The 23,962-nt window shown below is 36.2% G+C and overlaps 1 protein-coding gene across 2 annotated transcripts in view; it reads left to right on the top strand.

Moving 5' to 3' along the window:
- ADAMTS6 (ADAM metallopeptidase with thrombospondin type 1 motif 6) overlaps positions 1-23,962 on the top strand; it is a 192,554-nt gene that overhangs the window by 106,380 nt on the left and 62,212 nt on the right. For both annotated transcript variants that reach the window (XR_004983049.2, XM_036410424.2), the window contains exons 13-15: positions 6,088-6,233; positions 8,367-8,430; positions 19,797-19,899. Coding sequence is in view for 1 of the 2 variants with exons in the window: in XM_036410424.2 (XP_036266317.1) it covers positions 6,088-6,233; positions 8,367-8,430; positions 19,797-19,899 (313 nt within the window). In the remaining variant the exon portion in view is untranslated. The remainder of the gene's footprint in view (positions 1-6,087; positions 6,234-8,366; positions 8,431-19,796; positions 19,900-23,962) is intronic.

The raw sequence follows: 23,962 nt of genomic DNA, 5'->3' as shown, positions 1-23,962 counted from the left end.
TAGCCAGCAGGATAAAAACAAAGCTGCTCAAAGTTTTTTGAATAATTTATTTTAAATGGTGAGGGGAGAAGGATTGCTTAAGTGATAGCATAGACAAATCCAGAGGACTGGATCCACAATGATCTTGTCAAACTCTGGCTGCAAAAGATATGGGATCCCTGCCCGAGGCGCAGTTCCACAAATGTTCCATGTAAGCATGGGAACTGTTCCATGCACATTTAGCAGATGGAGTAAGAAATATGGCCAAAAAATTAAAAACTGATCTTTGCATGAGTCCTGGGGGGTCTGACATCGCTATTACAGCCATTGGATGTTTGCCTGAATAAGCCATTCAAGGATTGAATAAGAACCATATGGTCTGAATGGATGTGCTTAGGGACAGTAGCATTAACCAAAGGAAGAAATTTGATGAGCCCAGACAGTGCGCTAGTTGGTACTGTGTGTCCACGGGTCAAACGCCTGCAAATAAATCAGTATAACTTTAACCCAAAATTTTTTCTTTAGAAATGGCATCAGCAGTAGCACTTTGGACAGTCATTGGAGGGATGCCATATTTGATGAAATAGTAAACAAAGATTTAGTCTGTGAAAACTTTGATAGCAGTATGGGCATTGTTATGGAACAGGATATCAATGCAAGCTCTGATTTTGACCACAAAGAAGGTTTAGAATATCTGGTTTATTTCCAAAAGATTGATTTGATGATTCTACAAGATCCAGTTAGAGATATCGCCCAGCATTTAGACTTACATATATATATATATGACATTGGTTCTTAATATCTTTGTATGGGAAACACAGGGCTGGCTTAGACCAGGAATATTATAGACACTTCTAAAGCATTCCTATACAATAGGATATTTGCAGCCTTAGATCTTGGAGTAGAATATAACATGTTTCAACTGGGTCCCAAAACTAGCTCTTGAATTGCTCTAGAAATTTCTATAGCATGGGATGATAAGTTCTGATTTAGAATTTGGGCTGGAATAAGCTTCAGCATTCCTGCACCTGGAGAGTGGAAAGATAAGGCCTTTAATAGTGCTGTGCTTTAACTTTTCTGACTTGGGAAGAACATTCTATATTGAATCATCAATATCCTTTGCTTTAAAATCTTAGGATTTCCTTAGAGATCTCTCATTCCAGATGCTGGCTAGACCCAGAGCTGGCTATGGTACAGATCTATAATCACATCCTACAATGACTCTAGTTAAAAAATATGTATGTTTTCAATATAAAAAAAAAACGTTTTAGAAGTATACTCATCTTGAAAAATTTTTGTGGAATTCTGAAAAATTCTCAAATTTAGATTTTTAATTTATAATGTATCTTGCTTGAAGACAATTTCTTGATGTGGATTATGAAATTCAGCAGAGATGTTGTTCAATAATTATTTCTTTTTTAAAGCTTCACTAGAGTATATTGTCTTCCTAGATAATTTTTAAATATATTTGTTTTACTTTGAAGGAATGTGGAAAGCAGGAATTCTTGAACAATCTGAGAACTTATTCTTGGAATGTGATAATTTCACTTTTACCTTTCTAAACCTGGTTAAACACACTTGAATTAGCAAAAAGAAGGCAAAATTATTTATCTGGATAATTTGGGCTGAATTAATATGACTGATATTTAGAATACATCACTAGATTAGATATAATCTTAGAGAATAAAGATTCCCATATGAAGATTTCACTCTTTTTCATTTAAGAAAAGAAGTAAAATTCCATGATTTTGAAAATAGAGCTTGTAAAGGTTTGGCAACTTCAGGCAAAGAAAAAAAAAGAATAAAAATAGAAAAGACAACACTCAAAAATTTCTTATGTGCTTATAGGATTTATATACTTCAGGTTGCTTTACTTAGTATAATCTAATTATACTTGTGACTTACATTTAATCAGTATATATTGATGTAATTATCTAGAAAATTAGTTCAAATAACTTTATCCATATGAAGTTTCCTATGGATTTCTTAAAGCAGTTATTACTATGTTAGATAAGTTTCTTCTCTTAAAAGCATGTGCTACATCAAGATACTTGCTACTACCAGAGGAGGGAAGTAGCAAGAATTCCAAAGAGCTCCCTTCCTATAAACACGAAAAGTCAAACAAGTCCTTTGATGTGTTTTTAAGTTCTTTGAAGGTATGTCTGCACAGAAGTAATGTCTAAAGTTGTCCTAATCCAAGCCATATTGGAATCGAAAACTAAAATGAGTCCCCATTTTATAGTTAGGGAAACTAAAGAAAATAAATAAATGACTTGCTTTAAACCAGAGAACTCAGGTCTATAACACAGACTACACACAGAGTGAAGTTGTCCCTGTACAGACTGAAGTTGTTGACTAGTTAACAAAGTTGTTAATTACTTATTAAACTAGACAGTAGTCTCTTGTCAATTCGTAGATAGATGATACTTAAATTATTATTATTATTACTACTACTACTACTAGATACTACTAGAGGCCCGATACATAAAATTCATGCAAGGGCCTTGGCCCTCCCCCCTCCCCACACCCACTACTGCCACAGCTGGGGCCTCTGCTGCAGCCCCTACCCACTGAGGCTTTGTCTGGAAGGAAGGATGTCTGGAAGATCATCCAGTCTAATTAGCATATTATGTTTTTATTATTATAGATGAATTCTTTTTTAACCTCTTAATATTTGTTATTTAATTATCTGATATTGACTATTATGTTATAATTTCATGGAATAGATTTAATCAATAGGATGAATTTATGCAGTACAAGGTTCTAGCAAGCCAGTTATGAAATACTATGTAAATGTTAAATAATCATGAGAATAGAGCAACATTTTGTAAGCTGAATCTTGTATTTATCTTTTACCTTAAGGATAGGTTTTAAAAGGAAAACAAAATCATTTGTGTGACTTCTTTCTATGTCCTACACTTTGTGAGTCTCCAGGAAACGTATAACAATGTTATTTAATACTTTGGAACCTACATCTCTCTTATGTCTTTCACGATTCCTTTAGCCCCTGAAAATGCAGAAAGTGATTTTTTTCTTTGCCAATTATAAGAGTACCCAAGGAGGTCTGAAATAACATGTGGCCGTTCACTTATAGCTAAGTGGATTTTTTTCATTTTCAGTCTCTAGTGTTATTTTGTATTTTATGTAGTAAAAACAGTTCAGTAAAGTATAGTGGAATGTTATTTAATGTTTTCAGATATAGAATTCTACACCTTCAATAGGTTCCCCTCTACCCTGCCCCTCCCCCTCGACACACACACACACACACACACACACACACACACACACACTGATTTTTGGACAGATAATTCCTTTTTTTCTAAGTAATGTTGGGCAGGTCAACCTGCTGTAGAGTTCTGGTTTCCTCCTCTGAAAAAATGAGGTGCTTAGATCTCATGAATGCTTAAATTCTTTTCAGCTTTAGAGCTCTGTGCTTTTATAAAAAAAAAAAAATCAAACTTTAATGTTATTTGAAATCAATAATGCTAGATTTCCAACTTGAAAAAATAGACAAATTTTAAGAGTTGGAGTTTTTAAAAGTGTTGACATTAATTGAAACCATGGTCCAAATCAGTCATCGCTGGTCAATACTACTTTGTTCAGTCATTCTCAGAGAAAAAATAGGTACAGGCTTAGATGTTTGTACACACAGGTACTTCTAATAACAAAAATGTAAAAACAGAGATTATTTGGCCTAATGTGACTCTTATATAGGTGAAGGTCTAAGACAATTGGTGGTATATCATTCTACAAATGATTGGTCTTTAAGATCAATTAGGTAAGCTATAAGCTGGCAGCTGGCACATGCTCTCCTTCTCCATGTACATTATATTATATCGGTTCAGCCAGTTGATATTGTATTATCTCTGCTTCATCATTTTGGACAGATGGGTATTTTTTTTTCATGGTAATTTTCATTGTCAAAACTCATAATCTTTTTTAATGTCTTACTTTAATATCTACTAAGTTAAGGCTCAGAATGTTCTGCCTTATAGCCAACCAAAATTTGAATTCTTCTTGCCTAATTTTTTTTTAATGGACAAGTGATAATTGCTTAACACTTCTCTAAAAAGCCTTTTATGTTGTCACAACTACTAAAACATTTGCTCCGTGCTGGCTACCAGGGAAAGAAAGGTGAGTTTGACTCTCTTTGCCCTCTAGTAGTTCCAGTTCCTTCCTAACATGTAGCAACCAAAACAGAACACAGGATTCTAGAACTGAACTAACTTTGTCATTCAGTCAGTGGATTTTTGTTGCTTATTTACTACACGCTAAGCACTGTCCGAGATAGAACGCTCTGTGGTGACAGACGTGCTGGATCTGCTCTGCCCAACATCGTAGCCACACGTGTGGCTATGAAGCCCTGGAATGTGGGTCTGAGGGACTGGATGTTTAATTAATTTAAATTTAAATAGCCACACTTGTCACATTAAGGTTTTTACATACTAACGAGAGGAGACAGACAATAATGGAGTAATTTGAAAAATAAACAGGGTAATTTAAAGTAGTGTGAACTAAAACTATTAAGTCCTGGAGGTTGCACTTTGGGATAAGGGTGGCCAATCAAGGAAAGAGCTCTCTGGTGAAATGGCACTTGACCTGGGACTGAATGAAGAGAACACAGCAATACAATTCCTTATATTGTGAGAAGGGTATTCCCAGAAGGACCAGCAGATGCAGGTGCCTTGTGGAGGGAACGGGCTGAGTGTTTGAGGAAAGGAAGGAAGGCTGGTGTGTCTGAAGCAATCTGAGAGAGAGAGGAGAGAGAGAGAGAGAGAGAGAGAGAGAGAGAGAGAGAGAGAGAGAGAGAGAGAGAGAGAGAGGAGGCAGGGCTGGTTCCCATAGGCCACAGCAGACCAGAGTCTTTTAAGCAAAAAAGAGACATGATGTGATAATATGTTTTTTAAAAAGATCTCTCTGAATGCTTACTGGAGAACAGACTGGTTATAGGTAGGAAAAAGTGGAAGTAGGGGGACCAGCTAAGAAGCTATTCCACTTGCCATTGGTAGCAGTGAAAAAGGTGAAAAGTGAAAAAATCCTGGATATATTTAATTAGTATTACACAATGATTATTTTAAGCATCATATGTCCTAATCCCAGTATGTTTTAATATAAGGCTGAATTTTTATTTAGCTAGCTAACATTGCTGACAGTTATTCAACTCTAATGTTGTTATTCATGCGAACAAATGACTTTTCATAGCATCAGTATGGTTTTCGATGTTTGATGGCAATTCACAAAAATGCTCCGACAAAAGCCTAGAAATGCTTGTTGATGTTGTTGTTGCCGCTGCTTAAATGGCTTTCCTTTTTACCATATTCTGCATGTTAGAGTTATGAGCTGATTATTTGATGTCTGCATCTCGATAAATTATTCCTGGCTTTCTACTTAGGTGCAGTATGTGTGGTTTATTGCAGAGAGTAAAGCTGAGAAGAATTCCAATCCACATGTTCGTGCAGGGGCTGCGCACATGGCTGGTCGGTGTGCATAAGGGTTTTTTTGTACCCAGTCCCTCGTGTCTTGGCATTGCTTTTATTATGTCTGCAGGACTCTTGTAGATGAAATGCCACAACACATTCTTTTACTATTGTAGCCTCAACCAGCCTTCTCTTTTTCTTTCTTTGGTTCTTTTTCTTTCTTTTCTTTTTTCTTAAAGAAAAAGCAATTACCATCATAAAAATTCCTTACTCGAGAACTTTCCATATTGCGTTATCATTCCATGAGTCTAACAAGAGTGGGATATAAAGAAAGAAGAAAATTTTTTTTTTAAATACTAGACTATCAAAAAAAGACTTCTGAGGTCTCCATAAATGAGAAACACGAAAAGTCTGGAGTAGGTGAAACAGTAAGGGGAGAGAAGTAGACTCGTGTTTTTTTTAGACTCCTGGTACATGTGAGAGATTTTGAAATCACTGCCTCGCTAAAGATAATTTGCAAATCACACGCACCACCACCAAATGTGTAAACACCCTTAAAGAACTCTGCTATCTTATATTGGGAGGATGCTAATGCCTGTCATTGGTCATTGCCTGAACTTTGTTGTATTTCTGTCCCAACAGCTGTATCTGCCTAAAAAGCTAATCCTGTGTTTTCTGTGCAATCTTGCAGTGGTGCTATCATGGAGATTGTGTTGCCTTTGGCACTTCGCCCCAGAGTGTGGACGGGGGCTGGGGTTCCTGGTCACTGTGGGGGAAGTGCAGCCGGACCTGCGGGGGAGGCGTCTCCTCATCCCTGAGACGCTGTGACAGTCCAGCGTAAGTAGCTAAAGTAAGCCGCAGCCAACAAAAAGACACAGTTGGAAACGATTCAAAGCTGTGGTTTCACATGTTATCTGTAAAAACGTTTCCCTCCCGGGCCAAGTGCTTGTCTTCAGAACAAGCGCTAGGCAAGGAGAGCCGAGGAGCCTTGTTAGACAGACTTTCCTTTTCTTCCTCGTCCCTTCCTAGGCGGCTAAAAATAAAAGGAAGCGGGGGAAAAAGACAAGCATTGTGTATCTACCCCAGGTAGAGCCAGACTGCTTAATCTACTAATAATCAGATAGATTTCCTCTTCCAAAAAACTACTGAATTATGGATGAATCCAGGTCTGGTCTTCGCTATAGTACCATTATTCCCAGGAAACCTGAGGTCTTTTCACATGTCACATAAAATTATTACTGCTACAGTAGTATTAAAAGGACCAATGAGAGCCCTTCAAGGGCTGAAATGCCTTGATTCGCATCACAAATCACAATGAAAAGAATACTGCCCATGTGTTAAAATAGTTTCCTTTCACATGCCCCCATTAATCATCTTCCGGAGTTGCCACCACTTCTCTCCCCGTGGCTGTTTTATGCAGGTCAGACTGCTCCTCTCCCTCCATCTTTTCCTCCAGCTGGAGCTCCTCTGGCGGAAGGCCAGCCCCCTCAGTATTCTTTGCTTTGCTTGTGCTTCTCCCCCCTCCCCCCCCCCCCGCTGCTGCCCCTTGCAGGTGGACAGCTCCTCTGCATGGTCTTCCAGGCCCCTCCGGAGACTGAACTGCTCCTTAGCGGCTGCAGCAGGTCAGGGCTTACATTCTTGTCTAGAGCTCAGGTTGATGGCCTCCTTTGTGGTGCAGAACCAGGTGATGCTACATCACTTCTGCTGTTTTTCTTCCTTCTGGGGTAAAAGATGGTCTCTATTTATTTTCCCCTCATTGTAACTCAGGATCCCTCTCTTTGGCTCCTCTCTCTGTCTCTTTTCTTCTCTTTTTAGATTGAAGTCGTTTCCCTGGATGTTAGTTCTGTGTTTCCATTCTCCCATTTTCTATCTATTTTTTGCCTCCTGCTAAACAGAGCTCGCTCGCTGTCACCTGCGCAAAAAGCAGCCATGCTACCACCATCCCTATTACTTCGTTTTTGTCTGATCCACCCATTTCTCCCAAGCTGGTTCAAGCTGGGCCATTCGTTTTCCATGCTTAGAGTCGCCATTCACTGGCATTCGAAACATATCCAAAATCGTCACTTAAATTATCCCATTGATTTCAGTAAGCCAAAGTTGTGATTTAAACTTTGCTACGTTTAAAACAAGTACAGAATAATTAACCTAAGTTCAACTGTAGGCTACTGTAGAATAATAACCAAAATTATAAAACTCTATAATAATCAATAATATTCCCAGATATTTAAGAGCATGACAGGACCTCTTTTAAAAGAACAAGTTAGCTTTCAAAAGTAGTATTCAAATAATAGCACATGGCTCTCCCTAATGTTGAATACTTTAAAAATTAATTGATGAAAATAAAATACTTGACATCTCACGTTTTCATTAATTTGAGCATTATTTAAAGTATTTATATAATGCAAACCCATTAGATGTTTAGATTTAACTTTTTAAAACTGTATATTCAAAATGAGAAATTCATTTCTGCATTATTTACTTGGAAGTGAAACTATTTCCAGAGAGTCATTTAGTTTCCTCTCCTGTTTTCAGTCTGGAAAAAAATCAAACTTTTCATTCCCAACTTGATGAACAAATAGCATCGGATGATGGGTTTGTTGAATATGATTCAAGTGGCTTTTCATCATAAATAACTGAATTTTAAACTGGAACCTCAAATTAAACTAATCACCTGTTTACTATGATAATTAAAAAACACAATGATTTAATTGAATTTTCCTAATGTAAATCATGACAATTAACAGTCTTGTAAAGTTACTCATAGTAAATTGCCTTAAGTTTAACATATTATACAACAACCATAATCATTATTACTAACAGTCCCCAGCATGATTTTTTAAAATAACTAATAAAATGTTCAATTTTGTATTTTCTTGAAGTGAATGTTAATATGTTTTCATCATTCAATATATGTACTTTCTATGTGGATAAATATAGTATATTCACATGTTAAATAAAATGTATTTTCAGACCTTCAGGAGGTGGAAAGTACTGCCTTGGGGAAAGGAAACGGTATCGCTCCTGTAACACAGATGTAAGTAAAACCAAACTCTGCTATGAAAAATTACTTTTCCCCCAGAGCAGGGAGATTTTTAAAAATTGTAAGCTTTTTGATCAGAAATCCATATGTGTGATGATGACATTCATTCTTATGAAGTTGTTAATAATGAAGGGAATCAGCCTAGGTCTATGAGTTCCATCAACAGGAGTCCAAGAGGAAGAGCACCAGCACCAGGAGGAAATACCCTGTGCCCCCAGCTTCCCTGGTCCCTCAAACGCTCACAGCTTTACCATCATTATGTTTCTTGAGTCCAGCACAGTTACTATGCTCTTTATCCTGTTTCATATTTGCCACTGCAAGAAGCCCTACACTCCCACATCTAATCCCATAGGCTCTGCATATCCCCTCTTCTGTTTCCTGCTCCTGGCCAGCTGTTGAAACTCCTCTGTGCCTCAGGAATTCATGATCCACCATCAGCAAAATTCTTGATTCCTATGAATTTTCCTTCCTTTCACCTTGTTCTAATGGAAATGGGCTCTCCTCTAGAGATACTGCTTCTTCTGCAGCTCTTCAAAGTTGGTTTTCTCCCTGGGCTCTTGAATGACTGGGTCTAAAAGTAGGTTGAATCTCTCTTGTTATTTCATGACTTCTTCCAGATAAAACGAAATAAGGGATGCCCTAAGCAGTTTGGCTCAGTGGATAGAGTGTCAGCCTGTGGACCGAAGGGTCCCAGGTTCAGTTCTGATTTAAAGCATGTACCACAGTTGCAGGCTTCTTCCCAGCCTGAGTCCTGGTTGGCACTTGTATAGGAAGCAACCAATTGATGTGTTTTCTCTCACATCCTCACATCGATGTTTCTCTCTGTCTTTCCCTCTCTCTTCTACGCTCTCTAAAAATCAATGGAAAAATATCCTCTATTGAGAATTTAAAAAAAGCGAAATAAACCAGTTAAAGAAGGACAAATATCACATGACCTCACTTATATGTGAAATCTAATGAACAAAATAGATCCAGAGACATGGAGGCATGGAACACACTTGAATCTCAGAGAGAAGAGATGGAGGAGTAGGAAGAGATTAACTGAAGGATATATTTACATATATTCGTAGCCCGTAGACACAGACAATAGTGTGATGAATGCCTGGGGTGGGGCAAGGGTGAGTGGAGAGGGTCAAAGGGGACAAAAGGGAGACATCTGTAATACTTTCAACAATAAAGATGAATTAAATAAAAAACACAAAACCACAGCTTTTACTTTCATGTCATCAGACCATTACTCTCTAACTTCACTCTCTAACTTCACTCTCTAACCCTATATCTATTTTAATTCTTGGTTATGCCATAATTATGCAGATAATTTTCCAACATCTAGATTTTTCCATAAGCATACAAACCTATTGTTATTTCTCCTATCATGAAAAAACTAAAAAACAGCCAATTATTTTCTCACATCTTATCTTCCTTTGTAACAAAAATCCCTCAAAAATGTTGTCTGTACTTACTGAACCTAATTCCTCTTCTCATTTTCTCCTAAAATTGCTCCTGTCAGGTTTTTGCCTCCATCATTCAACTGAAAATGAGTTGAATGTCATATCCTCAGAGCTCCTCCCCTGCTCTCTTAGCTAACTAACTTTCTTCATGTTTTATTGGATATGAGACCACATGCCTACTCTTTAACCAGCCATGGGCAAAAGGAATGAGATTACTATAATTGGTTTAGTCTAATCCAGATATGCTTCTAATGGGGTTAAGGTCACATTCCCTGTGAGGTAGATTCCTGAGCAAAAATCAGAACTCTGTTTACAAGAAAGTAAAGAGTAACAGATATTGGTATGCCACAGATGTCTGTGTCAGATCTCTTTAAATTTCTCTCTTTGCCATAGTACCCCCTTATCTGAGCAGGATACATTCTAAGATCCCAGGGGACACCTGAGACCCCAGATTGTACCAAACCCTATATATACTTCCACCCATTCCCATATGTGCATACCTATAGTCAAGTTTAACTTAGAAATTAAGCACAGTATGAGAGTCACAGCAATAACTAATAATACAATAGAATAGTTATAACAATATACTACAATAAAAATTACATAAATATCTCTTTCTCAAAATATCTTATTGTACTGTACTCACCTTCCTTCTTGTGATGGTGCAAGATGATATGCTGGACAAAAAGATGGAGTTGGGATTGTGTGAGATTTCATCACATTACTCAGAACAGAATTTAAATTTAAAGGGAATTTAAGTGCAATTTAAAACTTATGAATGGTTTACTTCTGGAATTTTCCATTTAATATTTTCAGACTATGATTGACCTTGGGTAACTGAAATCATTGAAAAGGGGGGACTATTGTATTGGTAGAGATAGTAGCAATAGAAGTAATAGTAGTAGCTGCTACATTTATTGAGTACTTAGTATCTATCAGACCTATTATTTTACCCATATTTTCACCCCATACTGACAGTTCTCCTCAGTAGTGACTTGCCTTGGTAAGACATTTTTAATTTCAAATTTTTCAACATAATCTAGAAATACTTTAATAATTTAAAATACAGTTAATTAACATGTTACTCTTTTATTAGGTAGACTAGAGGCCCATTGCACGATATTCGTGCAAGAATAGGCCTTCCTTCCCTGGCTTCACTCCAAGCCACCTGGAAGCCTGCATATCCAAGCTCTCTGCCCACCCAGGAGCCGGCAAGTCCTCACTTCTGTCCAGAACACCGCTCCTGTAGATCCCTCCACTGGCCCCCTTCCTCTCATAGCAGGCATCCTGCCCCTCATGGTCACTCCGCACCTGCATATGCAAATTAACCTCCATATTTTTGGGTTAATTTGCATACTCTCTCTGATTGGCTGTGGGCATAGTGGAGTGATGGTTAATTTGCATGTTTCTCTTTTATTAGGTAAGATATTTGGGTTTGTAGAGCAGAATTTTATGGATGCACAGATGCTAAGAATTCATTGGTTAAGGACAGAGTTCCCCTCTTTGGGCATAGAGATAAATGATTGATAAGGTCCTGCAATTTCTGTAAATGTGTAAAGGTAGGAACTAACAGAAATAAAGCCACCAGATTTGTGCATTATCTGCTGAAAGGTGTTGGCTCAAAATTTTATTTTTTGTTATTATTTGTATGGAATCTCCTTTTTACTGGCATACAAAATTTTGACTCTTAATCAAGCATTTCTGTATCCTGAGCAATTTTTCATTCTAATGACTTAAAACTATCATGCAAAATGTTCTAATATTGGTGGACATAGTATAACTATTTCAATAGAATTTATAGATGCTATGAATACATTATTTGATAGCTTGATTTTTTTTTTTGTAATAAGGAAAAATATGGCCATGTTAAGTTTATAAGCCAAATTTTATATCAAAGCCTAAAGAAGAACTATTATTATGAAAAGGATTTTTCTACATTTTAAAAAAGAATTTCCTGATGTTTCTTAGGTATTTCCCAAAACCAAAAAATTCCTTGTATTTGTCCTATTTGTTATTATTTATCATTATGCATCTGCTGATAATGTGACTAGGATAGAACTTATGGTGAAAACTCAAGTTTCACTTTGGCTGAGATAGAAAGTTATATTATTCATGTATCTTAAGCATGTCACTTCCCTCCTTTATTTTATGCATCAAAACTACAAAAATTTATAGAATCAAAGTGAGTTTTCCAGGTCTGTTCTAGAATTTAAGCAGATTGTATGGTTACTTGGGTTTCTTCTCAGTCAAGCTGTGCTAAAGGGTATGTTGTTCTGAAATTGTTTTCTTCTTCAGTCCATTGCTTAAGGTCATTAAGTGGTATGATTGCCTTGGTTGTGTACACAGAAAGCATAGTCTTTATTTAGAGGTAGGATTGTAGTGAAAAAGAATGGGCATTGTATTTCCATTGACTGAAGCTGAAATCCTGACTGTAACACTTGTTGCTGTTTCACCTTGGCATGAAACCTAACCTCAGGAAACTTTAGGGAGCTCCTATAATATAGGACCTATATGGATGGAGTGTGATTATATCAAGCTTGCAGGGCTGTTTGAGAATTAAAGAAGGAACACTTGCAAGCTATCTAGTGCTACTCCTAATACTTAATGTGTCCTCAATACAGAGTATACATTAAGTCTTAAGTACACGTTTATGTTCTATAGATGAAAAAGTACTTACCTACATTAAATCCTCAGATTACTTTTCTAAAGAGGAAGGACACGTCCTTTTAAAAGAAGGAACAGGCCAGTGCCATGGGAAGGATTCAGTAAGGTAGAATTTCTGAGTACTGTCCTAGAGCTCCCATAACAGAAAGAGACCCTGAGAGGTGGGTGTTGCAAGGGAAGCTTCTCTGAAAGAGTTTGGTCACCTTAGACACTGACTGTCTAACCTCACACTTCATCTGAATCACAGAGCTGAGAGCATCCTGAAACTACCAACCTCCCCTCCAGCCCCCCGGGGGAGAGGTGTGGTGCCAGAGAACAGAGCGGATTCATTAACTAACAGTTTGTAACTGTGTCCCAAGTTATAATCAAAAAACGAATTAGTATCAGCCACTTTATCCTCATAAATATTGTACATAATATACTATTTTATGTGTAAAAAAATAACGGGACCAGTGTCATTACTCTTCTTTAAGTATAAATTGTATGGGGTGCATCAAATTTTGAAAATAATACTAGGTTTAAGCACAAAAGAGAGCTTGCTTGTTTATTTTGTTCTTAAAAGAGATGTTTAAAAAATTATCAAGTAAAAGTTTGTTTCTTAACATTTATAGGCTTAGGGGGAAGGGTTATGTTATGGATAGATGGCATCCTAATTAAATTTGGACTCTGCAAGGTATTAACTTTAGTTGTTTTTAAAAAAATATATATTTTATTGATTTTCCACAGAGAGGAAGGAAGAGGGATAGAGAGCTAGAAACGTCGATGAGAGAGAAACATTGACCAGCTGCCTCCTGCACAACCCCTGCTGGGGATGTGCCTGCAACCAAGGTACATGCCCTGGACGGGAATCGAACCTGGGACCTTTCAGTCCACAGGCCGATGGTCTATCCACTGAGCCAAACCAGTTTCAGCCTAACTTTAGTTTTGAAAACTTGCATAGGATATTATCGTATCAAATATGCCAGCTAGATTCAAGTTTGGACCATGTGGGTTTATCAGGCTTTTTGTTTTTTATAAAGGTAAATGAAAGGTAAAACTACAAAAAATATATATATATCAGAAATTACATGAGGGCAAGAGATAAGAAAGTTGGATCAAAACTGGGGTTGCAGTGATTCACTATTTACATGGAACTCAAAATTTAACATTGGAAATGCCCTTATGTACTACTTTAATGAGATAATTAGGCAGTACCTGAAAGCTAGGGAATCTGGAATTTTGTTGAAAACTTGTAAGAGAGGGTGTGGAAGCAAGGCCTTCTTAAACTATATAACTTAGAAAAAGATTTCTGTCTGGGTGAGTAGACACCATGTCCCTTCTTCATAGACCTATGTCAGGTGCATGGCTTGCTCAACAGAGCAAGGGTTGGAATCCAAACTCCACTCATGCTTCCCCAACTAATGGGGCATTACTGACCAAGAGTATGTTGCTATCCTGGAGAGGAAGAAGAGAATTAAATTTGGGAAGTGTAGAAGGTTGTTCCAATGTAACAGTGGAGAAGTGAAACTGCATTTGATGTGAAAGTAAGAAAGGAAAAAAGAGGCAGCAGGTGAGAAAGACATAAAGAATGCAGAAGAACAAAATGCCAATATTGCTTATTTTGCAATTTCCCCTGAGTCATAGGAATCTTGGTATCCTCCCCCTGCCCATCTCCTTCAGGAAGAGGAGAAGGAAAGGAAAGGGGAAAAGGAGTTTTCATCCTCAGCCTGCTTCTCACTCTTTATTACCCATAAGACACAGTACAGGGTTTTCAGCATTTTCCTCATTTGCAAAATATTTTGGGTTGCACTTCTCTTAAAGGTATGGGCTTTTGGGGTATGTTTTGCAAATGAATATAAGCTAAGATTTCTGTCTATAGCAACTTTTATGCCCCCAATGAATTATTCTTTTTTACATTTATCTACCAATAAAAAAAGGATTAAGTCAAAAGGAGATGCTTTTAAACTATCAATAAAATTGGAAACATAAGATAGTCTGTAGAATATGCTAACTTAACATAGATCTCTGAGAAATGGTGATAAAAAGTGATAGTATTTTAAAAATTTCTTTGAAAATACTAAGATCAAAAGTTGCTGAGACCTGCAGCTTTGCTCTCTGGATTTATGTGGGGCCCTGCTGGTTGCTTTTTAAAAGGAGAGGATGCTTGATTAGTGTGAACACTAGGAGGCTGAAAACCTGTCAGGCTTTACAGAAAGAATTTGTTGCCTGTGCCCATTGTTCTCTGTTAGGATTTCTGCATAGTGTCAGCACTTATAATCCCTAGGCAATTTAAAAAGCATTACTCCTTAAAATCTCTACTCTTTTTAAACAAAAAACAAAAAAATATATCTTATGTAATTTTTTTTCTTAAGAAATTAACTCTTCTTTAATTCAGAGCATTCAGTGGAGGAAAAATTAAATCGGGAAAATAGAACACTAGCTGGATATATTCTAGTACCAGAAAGCATGAGATCAAGCCCCCACATCTACTACAGTTCCCTAGACCCTCCCATCCTCCGTGCTCGGCTGTGAACATTGGGGCCTTTGCATTTACTGTTTCCCGGGAGCACTCGTCCCAGATGTGTACATAATCATTCCCTTAGCTTCTTTTAAATCTGTTCCAATGCCACCTTATCCGAGAGAATTTCTCTGACTGTACTATTTAAAACTTCCCTCTCCCTCACTATCAATCTCCTTAACCTGCTTTGTTTTTCTTCTTTCTCACTCCATCACAATGATCTCCATGAAAGCAAGGACCTAATCTGTTTTGTTTATTGCCTCATATCTAGAGCCTAGATCATATGTGACACATAGTAAGCATTTTACCTACATATGCTGAACAAAACAAAGGCCAGTTCTTGGTGCTTGTTTTAAGGGGGCTTGTGATGAATTATGATGTGCCCTTACGAAGTCCATTAAGGTCTAGATAGCTTTCAGTTAGGGGTTAGATTTGCTCAGTGTGGACCCAGAAGAAAAAGAGCAAGGCAGATTTTGGCTGAATGTAAGGAAGAACCTGATAATAATTATAGTTGTCTGAAAAGTACTTGGTATTTCTGTAGATGCTTATTCAGATTGTGTGACCACTTTGGGGATAATTATAGAGGACATTTAAGCACAGTGCACAAATTAGAGTTTATTCTAACATCAGTTCTTAAAAGTGTACAATTTGGTATTAACTCAAAAGTTAATAATCAAGTTTGTTTCTTCTGCAAGGTGCTGCCAGACAGATTGTATCTGTTAATATCGAAAGCAGGGGTTGGCAAAATCTATTTCCTAGGCCAAACTTGGCCCCTCACCTCTTTTTATAAATAAAACTTTGTTGGAACACAATCATGGCCATTTACATATATGTTTATGGCTTCTTTCACATTATAATGGCACAGTTGAATAGTCACAACCAATACTGTATGGAACACAAAAGCTAAAATATTTACTGATAGAAGCCTGGAGCATAAAGATTCGTGCTAGAATGGGCTTTCCTTTCCCTGCCTGCCAGCATTGCCTTTCTGCTCCGGCCCAGTCCCTCTTTGCTTAGGTCTCGGACCTGCCTCTTTCCCTTCCAGGAGCCACTTCTTTCTACTCTAGCCCCACCTTCCCACACTGCCTACAGGCCCTAAGAGACCGGGTCGGGGGTGGGGTGGGGTGGGTAAGGCAGAATGCCTGCATCATAAAGCATCCTGCTTGCTCCCATTACTTGGAGCCTGTGTATGCAAATTAACCACCATCTTTTTTTTGAGTTAATTTGCATACCACTCCCGATTGGCTGGTTGTGTAGCAGAGGTACGATCAATTTACATGTTTGCTATTATTAGGTAAGATGTTGCCCTTTTCAGAGAAAGTTTGCCAACCTCTATACCCTTAACCAATTAACTATGGAAATATATCTGTATTCAGCCTACCAGTTTCCTCCTCTTCCTTCTTCATCATTATTGGTTGTTGTATGTATCAATAAAGAAACAACCATAATAATATAGATCACTCAGAATATTTAAATAGAGGGAATTTAATGCAAATAATTGGTTTCTTGCCAATCAAAGAAGCTTGTAAGTTCATAGATCAGGGTCAGCAGGAAGTTGTCACCACTCCTACCAAAGAGACTCAGGAAGGAGGTAATTTTATCCGAGTCCAGAGGCTGGAAGCCTAGTATGGGGTGGAGGTGTGAGGCTTTTGTTTCCTGAAGTTAGAGCCGCAGAAAGATTCTGCTTCTGCCTTGGATGCTTCCTGAGGTAGAGAGGGCTTCTCCCACGCGTCCAGAAGTCAGCTGGCGCGGGAGCCTGGAACATTGAGCTTGCAGAGGTTGTTCTCCTGAACTATAGAGCAGAGCAGGGAAGATGAGGGATGGGATATGGATGCCTGACCCAACACCAGCACTGCTGCCAATAGTTATTCAGAACTACCATGTGCCAAGTTCAGAGCTAAACGTTTTACATCAACCTTCAACTGGGAGGTAAATACTAGTTTATAGATGAGGATTGGAAAATGAAGTACATTGCTCAAGGCCATGAATTAAACAAATAACAAAGTTAGAATTGAAACCAGGATAGTCTCACTCCAAAATTCTTATTTTAAAAGAATTGGCCCTCTTATTCTACAAATGAGGGGGAAAAAGTAGTTTGGAAAAGATAAGAAACTTACCGCTGGAAAAGACAAGACTAGGTCCATAGCCCAAGTTACTCCTGTTAGGTCTCTGTGTATCTTAACAGCTAAAGCCGCACACCGTTGTTGTAGCATTTAGACAGTGTCCAGAGGAGGCGCCACTCCGGTGAAGGAGGTGTCCTTGCATCCTGAAGCTATTACTAAGCAAACCTTTCTATACCCAGGACTCGGTTATAAAATGGGATTATTAATTACAACTACCTCATAAGAGTGTAGACAAAGATTCAATGGATAATACATCTCGAGACCTCTGAACAAGGTGCCCAGAGTAGGTGCTTACTAAATGCGAAGTCGCTGTTGTCATTGTTAATATTTTTATTATGCTGACCCTTGGAGTGGTTATTCTAGGAAAAGGATGGATCAAAAATTTTATAAAATATTATCCAAGTGCTTCATGAAACAGCCATATCCTCCTATTGGACCTTTTCTCTTCTAGTTAGGAGTGACATTACAAGATAAGGAGGAATAGGATTTTTGTTCTTAAGTGAATAGCCCTCATGAAACTTAGTTTGTTAATGTGAGGCTTTTTTTATGTACTGGTGTTTTTCTATGAAATGCTGCTCTTGTGCTTCCATACAGTTTGTTTCATCTAGGATGGCCTTTTTCCAACTAATTCCCAACATATAACCTTTCCTTTCCTATCCCCATGGCTTTATTCTTAATAAACTCCTCTCTACTCCAAAAGTCCTTTTGCTTAACCAGCTCAATTCCTACAATATCTTACAATGTTACAGAGATTAAGTTTTCATAATACTTTCATTATAATGATAATGCACTCAAGGTTTGCTTCCAGAGGAAAAGTTTCCCTATGATTAGTCACATGACACATTAGTCACATGACACGTTTGCCTTCATACAGCACCTATAGGCAACCTGCATCATGCTGTCCTGTAAGTACTGCCTGCAACAGTGCTGGGGTTTGTCTCTTTATATCTTGTTTCTCCAACTAGGTTAAAAGCGTGAGAACTTTTAAATAGTGGGTCTTTACAAATTCTTACGTTTTATGTGAAAACTTGTACCTATAGTTAAAATTATTTGTATTTTTAAAAATTGGTAATATTTGCTTAAAAGCTAGTCTTGCTGCATGGCAAGGCCCCCAACAACTCCCAGTCGTGTGTGAGGTTCCCTGAGAATGGCTAGGAAAGGAAAGCAGTATCACACTATGAAACAAGATACCAGAAGCATATTTTTCCAGTATGATGCACTGTGTAGCCTACGGTTCATCCTTAGTTTGCATTTTTTTTTTAAAGACAGGTAAAAATGGTAATTTGGCAGGCAGAAACATTAAGCTTGGCATTGCACTGTCATATTTTAATGTGCAGAAAAATATTTTAAAATGCGGGGCCCATAACATAATATAGACCTGCTCTCAGTATGTCCAGAATCTGAGGCTTTGGACTTGATATGCTAGTAATTTGAACCACAGTATATATATAGTGACCATGCAGATATTTGTACATTGTGGTCTATTATTTTTGCACATGCTTCAAGGGACTGCCATCAGAAAACTGTATAAAGTATAGTAAATGTAGAGATCCAGGGAAGGTGGTGAAAAGCCTGAAAATGATATCTGAGAGTGTTTGTAACATCCTCATTATTTATTCACAATTAATAATTTTATCTAATGACTTGTTCCATTCTTCCATATTTAAAGTGAGTGTTTCTCGGTCAGGATTTCAAAAGCAGTAGTTTCATGTTTTAGGTGCAACAGCTGCAGAACTCTAAAAGGTACATCAAATTAGATCATATTGTTCAAACACTGTGAGATGTTATATTTCTAATTCTTTATGAACTTAAGTATAGAATGGCCCTGTGGTATTCAGCATCTGGACCTAACTAGATTGGCAAGATTTTCCTCTGTAAAAAATCCAGGTAGAAGCAGCATTCCAAATTTTGAAAACAAATACTTCTCTCTTCACCTTCCCAACATCCTTCTCTGTCCCCCACTCAACACATGTACATGTTTTGAACCAAATTAGTATTTTATTTTCTGTGATGTTAAAGTTGAAATGTAAATCCTAATAAATCCACATTCCTTGAATTGGAAGGTGTTTAAACTTGAGACCTAGCATTTTGCCCAGTTCATCCCATGTCTTAAAATATGGTTTTTGTCAGAGCTAGACAGTAAACAGCTATAATAGTCGGGATCCAAACCACAATTAATAGTGCTGAATGGCATGTTACAAACCTGCCCCTTGATTCCTTAAAATAAAGAGCTGGGAGTAGCTGTGGCAACTGGAACTCAAACAACTGCTACCAAAAAAGATTCTGTGTTTTGGTTTCTTCTCCTGGTTTTTATTTGTGCTTATAAGGAGATACCTGATGAACCGATTGCAAAGTGGACTATGACATGCATCTGAGAGTAAAGTTATATGGAAAATGTCTAACACTTCACTTTGTTTAAATGACTTCAGTTATTTCTTCTGTGGCTAAGATTACAAGTCAGACACTTCAGTCTGAATACTGGTTGTAAAAGAGTAGAGCATATTCCAGAGAGTAAGGAGTGAGCTAATGTGTCGGAGTTCAGGCAATTTTAATTTTAGGGACACTGTCCCTTGGTTTTGGAATTTTTTCAACAATCGTACCATTTATGATTTTATTTTATTTTAGCCATGTCCTTTGGGGGCCCGAGATTTTCGAGAGAAACAGTGTGCAGACTTTGACAATATGCCTTTCCGTGGAAAGTATTATAACTGGAAACCCTTTACTGGAGGTAATGTATAACCTGGCAGAGCATTCATCATGCTTGAGAGCTTTGCAAACATGAAAGAATATATAGACAATACACAGACACACACATTTCTACACATACTAGTAAAAATTAGTGTTTGTAAATCAAAGCAGGAAAATACTTATAATACTATAAAGGTCTCGTGTTTTAGTTTCCCTGTAATGCGCTTTATGTTAGTACAAATGATCAGAAATCATTTTTTAACATCCAATTCTATTTACAAAGGACTTATGTAAAACTAAAAAATATTTTTGAGTTCTTGACTTCCTCAAGGTATGTGGACATTACATTATAATCATGGAGTGTTTAGAGCTGTCACCCTGAAAACAAATTATAACAATATAAATCAACTCAAAGAGGAGGAAAATGTGTTCTTTCTTGAGAAAAGGATAAGGATCTTTCCATCTATTTTTAAAATTCTTTTTTAGTGTTGGGAAGCATTTTTGCTCTTTAATTTGGGCATGTATCAAACACCAGTTGTTCAGTAAGCACAAAAAGTTTGCTTACACTCCCCCCCAAAAAAACTAAACTTTGTTAAAATTTTCTCTTGGAAAGATTGAATGCACATTCAAAATTTTTGCTTGCTTTAACATTTTTGAAAAAAATTTCAACATAGAACAATATTGAAATAATTGTACAGTGATGTTTTTTATCCACCACCAAGATTTTACCATTAACATTTCATTTTATATGTTTCATTACGTCTAGTTATCTCTGTCCATTCATCAATCTATTGATATGTTATTTTTGTATGCATTTCAAAGTAAATTATATAGTTACTAATATACTTTTCTGTAAGTAATTAAGCATGCATACATCAAGTTCAGTACTGTTTACTTTTTTTTTTGAAGTTAGATTATGTATTGATACAATGAAATGCATAAGTCTTAACTGTACTTTCCCTAAGTTTTAACAAATGCATATACTTGTAAAACTCTGTTAAGGTATAGAGCATTACCATTACCTCCATAGTCCTTCCCAGTCCATAGCTGCCTCTACCTGTTCGTTCTAAGAGGCAACTTCTGTTATGATTTTTTTTCTTACCATAGATTAATTTTGCCTAGCCCAGAACTTGATATAAATGAAATTATGTCATATGTACTCTTTTGTGCAAGGCTCCTTTAAGCCCAATATTTTTAAAATCTATCTGCATTATTGCATGTACAAGTAGTTTGTTCCTTTTTTATTGCTAAGCAGTATTATAATACATTTGCTTTTCCATTCTGTTACTGATGGATACCTGGGATGTTTCTAGTTTACAGTTGTTATGAATCAGCTGCTGTGATTATTTGCATACTCATCTTTTTATGGGTATATGTTTTCATTTCTCTTGGGTAAATGCTTAGGAGTAGAATTGCTGAGTAATAGGGTAGGTGTGAGTTTAATTTTAAAAGAAACTGCCAGATATTTTCCCAAGGTTATTGTATCATATCACAACTCCCATCAATAATGTAAGTTCTGTTTGTTCCATCTCCTTGCCAACATTTAATGTTTTCAGTTTTCTTCTTATGGGTATTTAATGATGTTTTACTGTAGCTTTAGTTTGCATTTTTAAAAATAATTTTATTGATTTTAGAGAGAGATAGGAACATCAACGATAAGAGAGAATTATTGAACGGCTGCCTCTGCACGCCCTCTACTAGGGATTGAGCCCACAACCTGGGCATGTGCCCTTGGCTGGTATTGAACCTAGGACCCTTCAGTCCGCAGGCAGATGCTCTATCCACTGAACCAAATCAGCTAGGGCTTTAATTTGCATTTCTGATTATTATTATATTGAGCACATTTTCATTGACCATTTATGTATCTTTTGTTAAGGGCTCACATTCTTTACTTATTTTCAAATTGGTATTTTATCTTTTCACTAGAGGCTTGATGCACGAAATTTGTGCAACAGGCTCGGCCCTCGCAGCCCTGGCTTCATCCGAAAGGTCGTCCGGAAGGACATCCAGAAGGTCATTTGGCTGTCCAGTCTAATTAGCATATTATGCTTTTATTATTATAGATTCTCTAGTGGTAGCCGTTTATCAGATAAGTTTTAAGAATATTTTCCCACAGCCTGTGGCTCTCCTGTTACTTTATAAATGGTATTTTAGATGAATATAGGATTTTAATTTTGATGAATTTTAACTTTTTTTATCTTTTTATTTTATGATTGTGTTCTGTGTCCTGTCTTAGAAATCTTGATCTACTTCAACTATAGATGGTATTTTTTAATCTTTTATTCTGAAAGCCAGATTTTTTATTTTCACATTTAGATGTACAATCTAAAACAACTTAGAGATATGGTGTGTATTTATAGTATATTTATGGACTCTATTTTGTTTCATCAATCTATTTGTCAACCCCATGTTAGTACCACACTGACTTAATTATTGTAAGTTCCTCCAACTTTGATCTTTTTAAAAAGAGTTATTTGGATATTCTAAATCGTTTGCATTTCCATATAAATTACAAAATTTGTTGTTAATTGCTACAGAAAAACATGCTGGGCTTATGCTTGTTATCATGTTGAATCTGTAGAGCAATACAGGAAGAACTGATAAATTAAAATATTGAATTTTCCAATTTATGAACATACCATATATCTCTTTGTATTTGTGTTTTTTTAAATGTCTCTATAGCTGTGTTTTGTAGTTTTAGGTATAATATCTTGCACATCTTTTGTTAAACCTGTTTCTGAGTAATATATGTGTTTTGACACTATTTATAAGTGAAAGTTTTAAAATTTTCATTTTGAATTATTAACTCTAGTATATAAAATACAATTAATTTTTATATATTAAGTTTGTGTTCTGTTATTTAGGATTTTCTTGCTAAATAGTCATGTTATTTGGAATAGAGATGATCTATTTCAATCTTTTTTGCCTTTTATTTTATTTTCTTGTCTTAATGCACTATCTTAGCCCTTCAGTACAATTTGTGCATGTGGCAATTATATGTGATTTTCTTCTTTATTCTATTAATATGATGAATTACTAGATAGGTTTTATAATGTCAAACCAACCTTTTATTCCCAGGATATACCCTATGTGGTAATGATTTATTATTTTTATATGTTATTAGTTTTAACAACTAATACTTTATTAAGTATATTTGTGTCTATGTTCATAAGGGAAACTGATTTCTAAATTTTATTTTTGTCATGTCTTTGACAAGTTTTGGTATCAGAGTTACTCTGGCTTCCTGAAATAGAATTCTTATTTATTTTGAAAGAGTTTGTAACATTAGTAGTATTTTTTCTTTGGAAAAAATAGTAAAAGCATGCATGTTTGATATTTTCTATTGATTATTATTATTTGATAATAAAAAATTATTACAAATTCAGCGCCTTTAACAGTTAAAAGAATTATTCAGATTCTTAAATTTCTTATGTAAGTTTTCAAATTTGTGTCTTTGATAAGTTTATGTTACACCTATGTAACATAGACTTATGTTTTGATAGAAAATTGACCATAACATTCTCTTATTATCCTGTTTAATATCTGTAGGATCTGGAGTGATGTATATATGCTCTTTCATTTCTGATATTTATAATATGTATTTCTCTCTTTTACTTGATCAGTCTTACTTGAGGTTTATCAATTTTAATTATCTTTTCAGAGAGACAACTTTTCTGTTTTTATTTCCTTCATTTCAAAGTATTATCCTATTTACATTGTGATTTTTTTCTTTGACCCATGGGTTATTTAGGTTATTTATAACTGTCATTTTTATTTCTTTTTGTATCCTGCTACTTTACTAAAGTCATTTATCAGTTCTAGAGTTTTTTGGTGACATTTCAAAATATTTTATATATTCTAGATTTTTTGTTATTAATTTATAGTTTAATTCTAATATGCCTAGATAATACTCTGTATGATTTAAATTCTTAAAATTAATTGGAATTTATTTTATGGTATAGTTTATTCTCCATGTTGGTGAATGTTCTATGTATACTTGAAAAGTATGTGTTTTCTGCAGTTGTTGGATATAGTAGTGTTCTGTGGATATCCATGAGGTCAAGTTGGCTAGTATTATGCAAATATTTTTTATTCTTTCTGTG

The sequence above is a fragment of the Pipistrellus kuhlii genome, unplaced genomic scaffold (assembly GCF_014108245.1).
Source record: "Pipistrellus kuhlii isolate mPipKuh1 unplaced genomic scaffold, mPipKuh1.p scaffold_m20_p_4, whole genome shotgun sequence".
Taxonomy (NCBI): Eukaryota; Metazoa; Chordata; class Mammalia; order Chiroptera; family Vespertilionidae; genus Pipistrellus; species Pipistrellus kuhlii.
The sequence above is the reverse complement of the archived record's forward strand: the minus strand, read 5'-3'. Positions and strand labels throughout refer to the sequence as shown.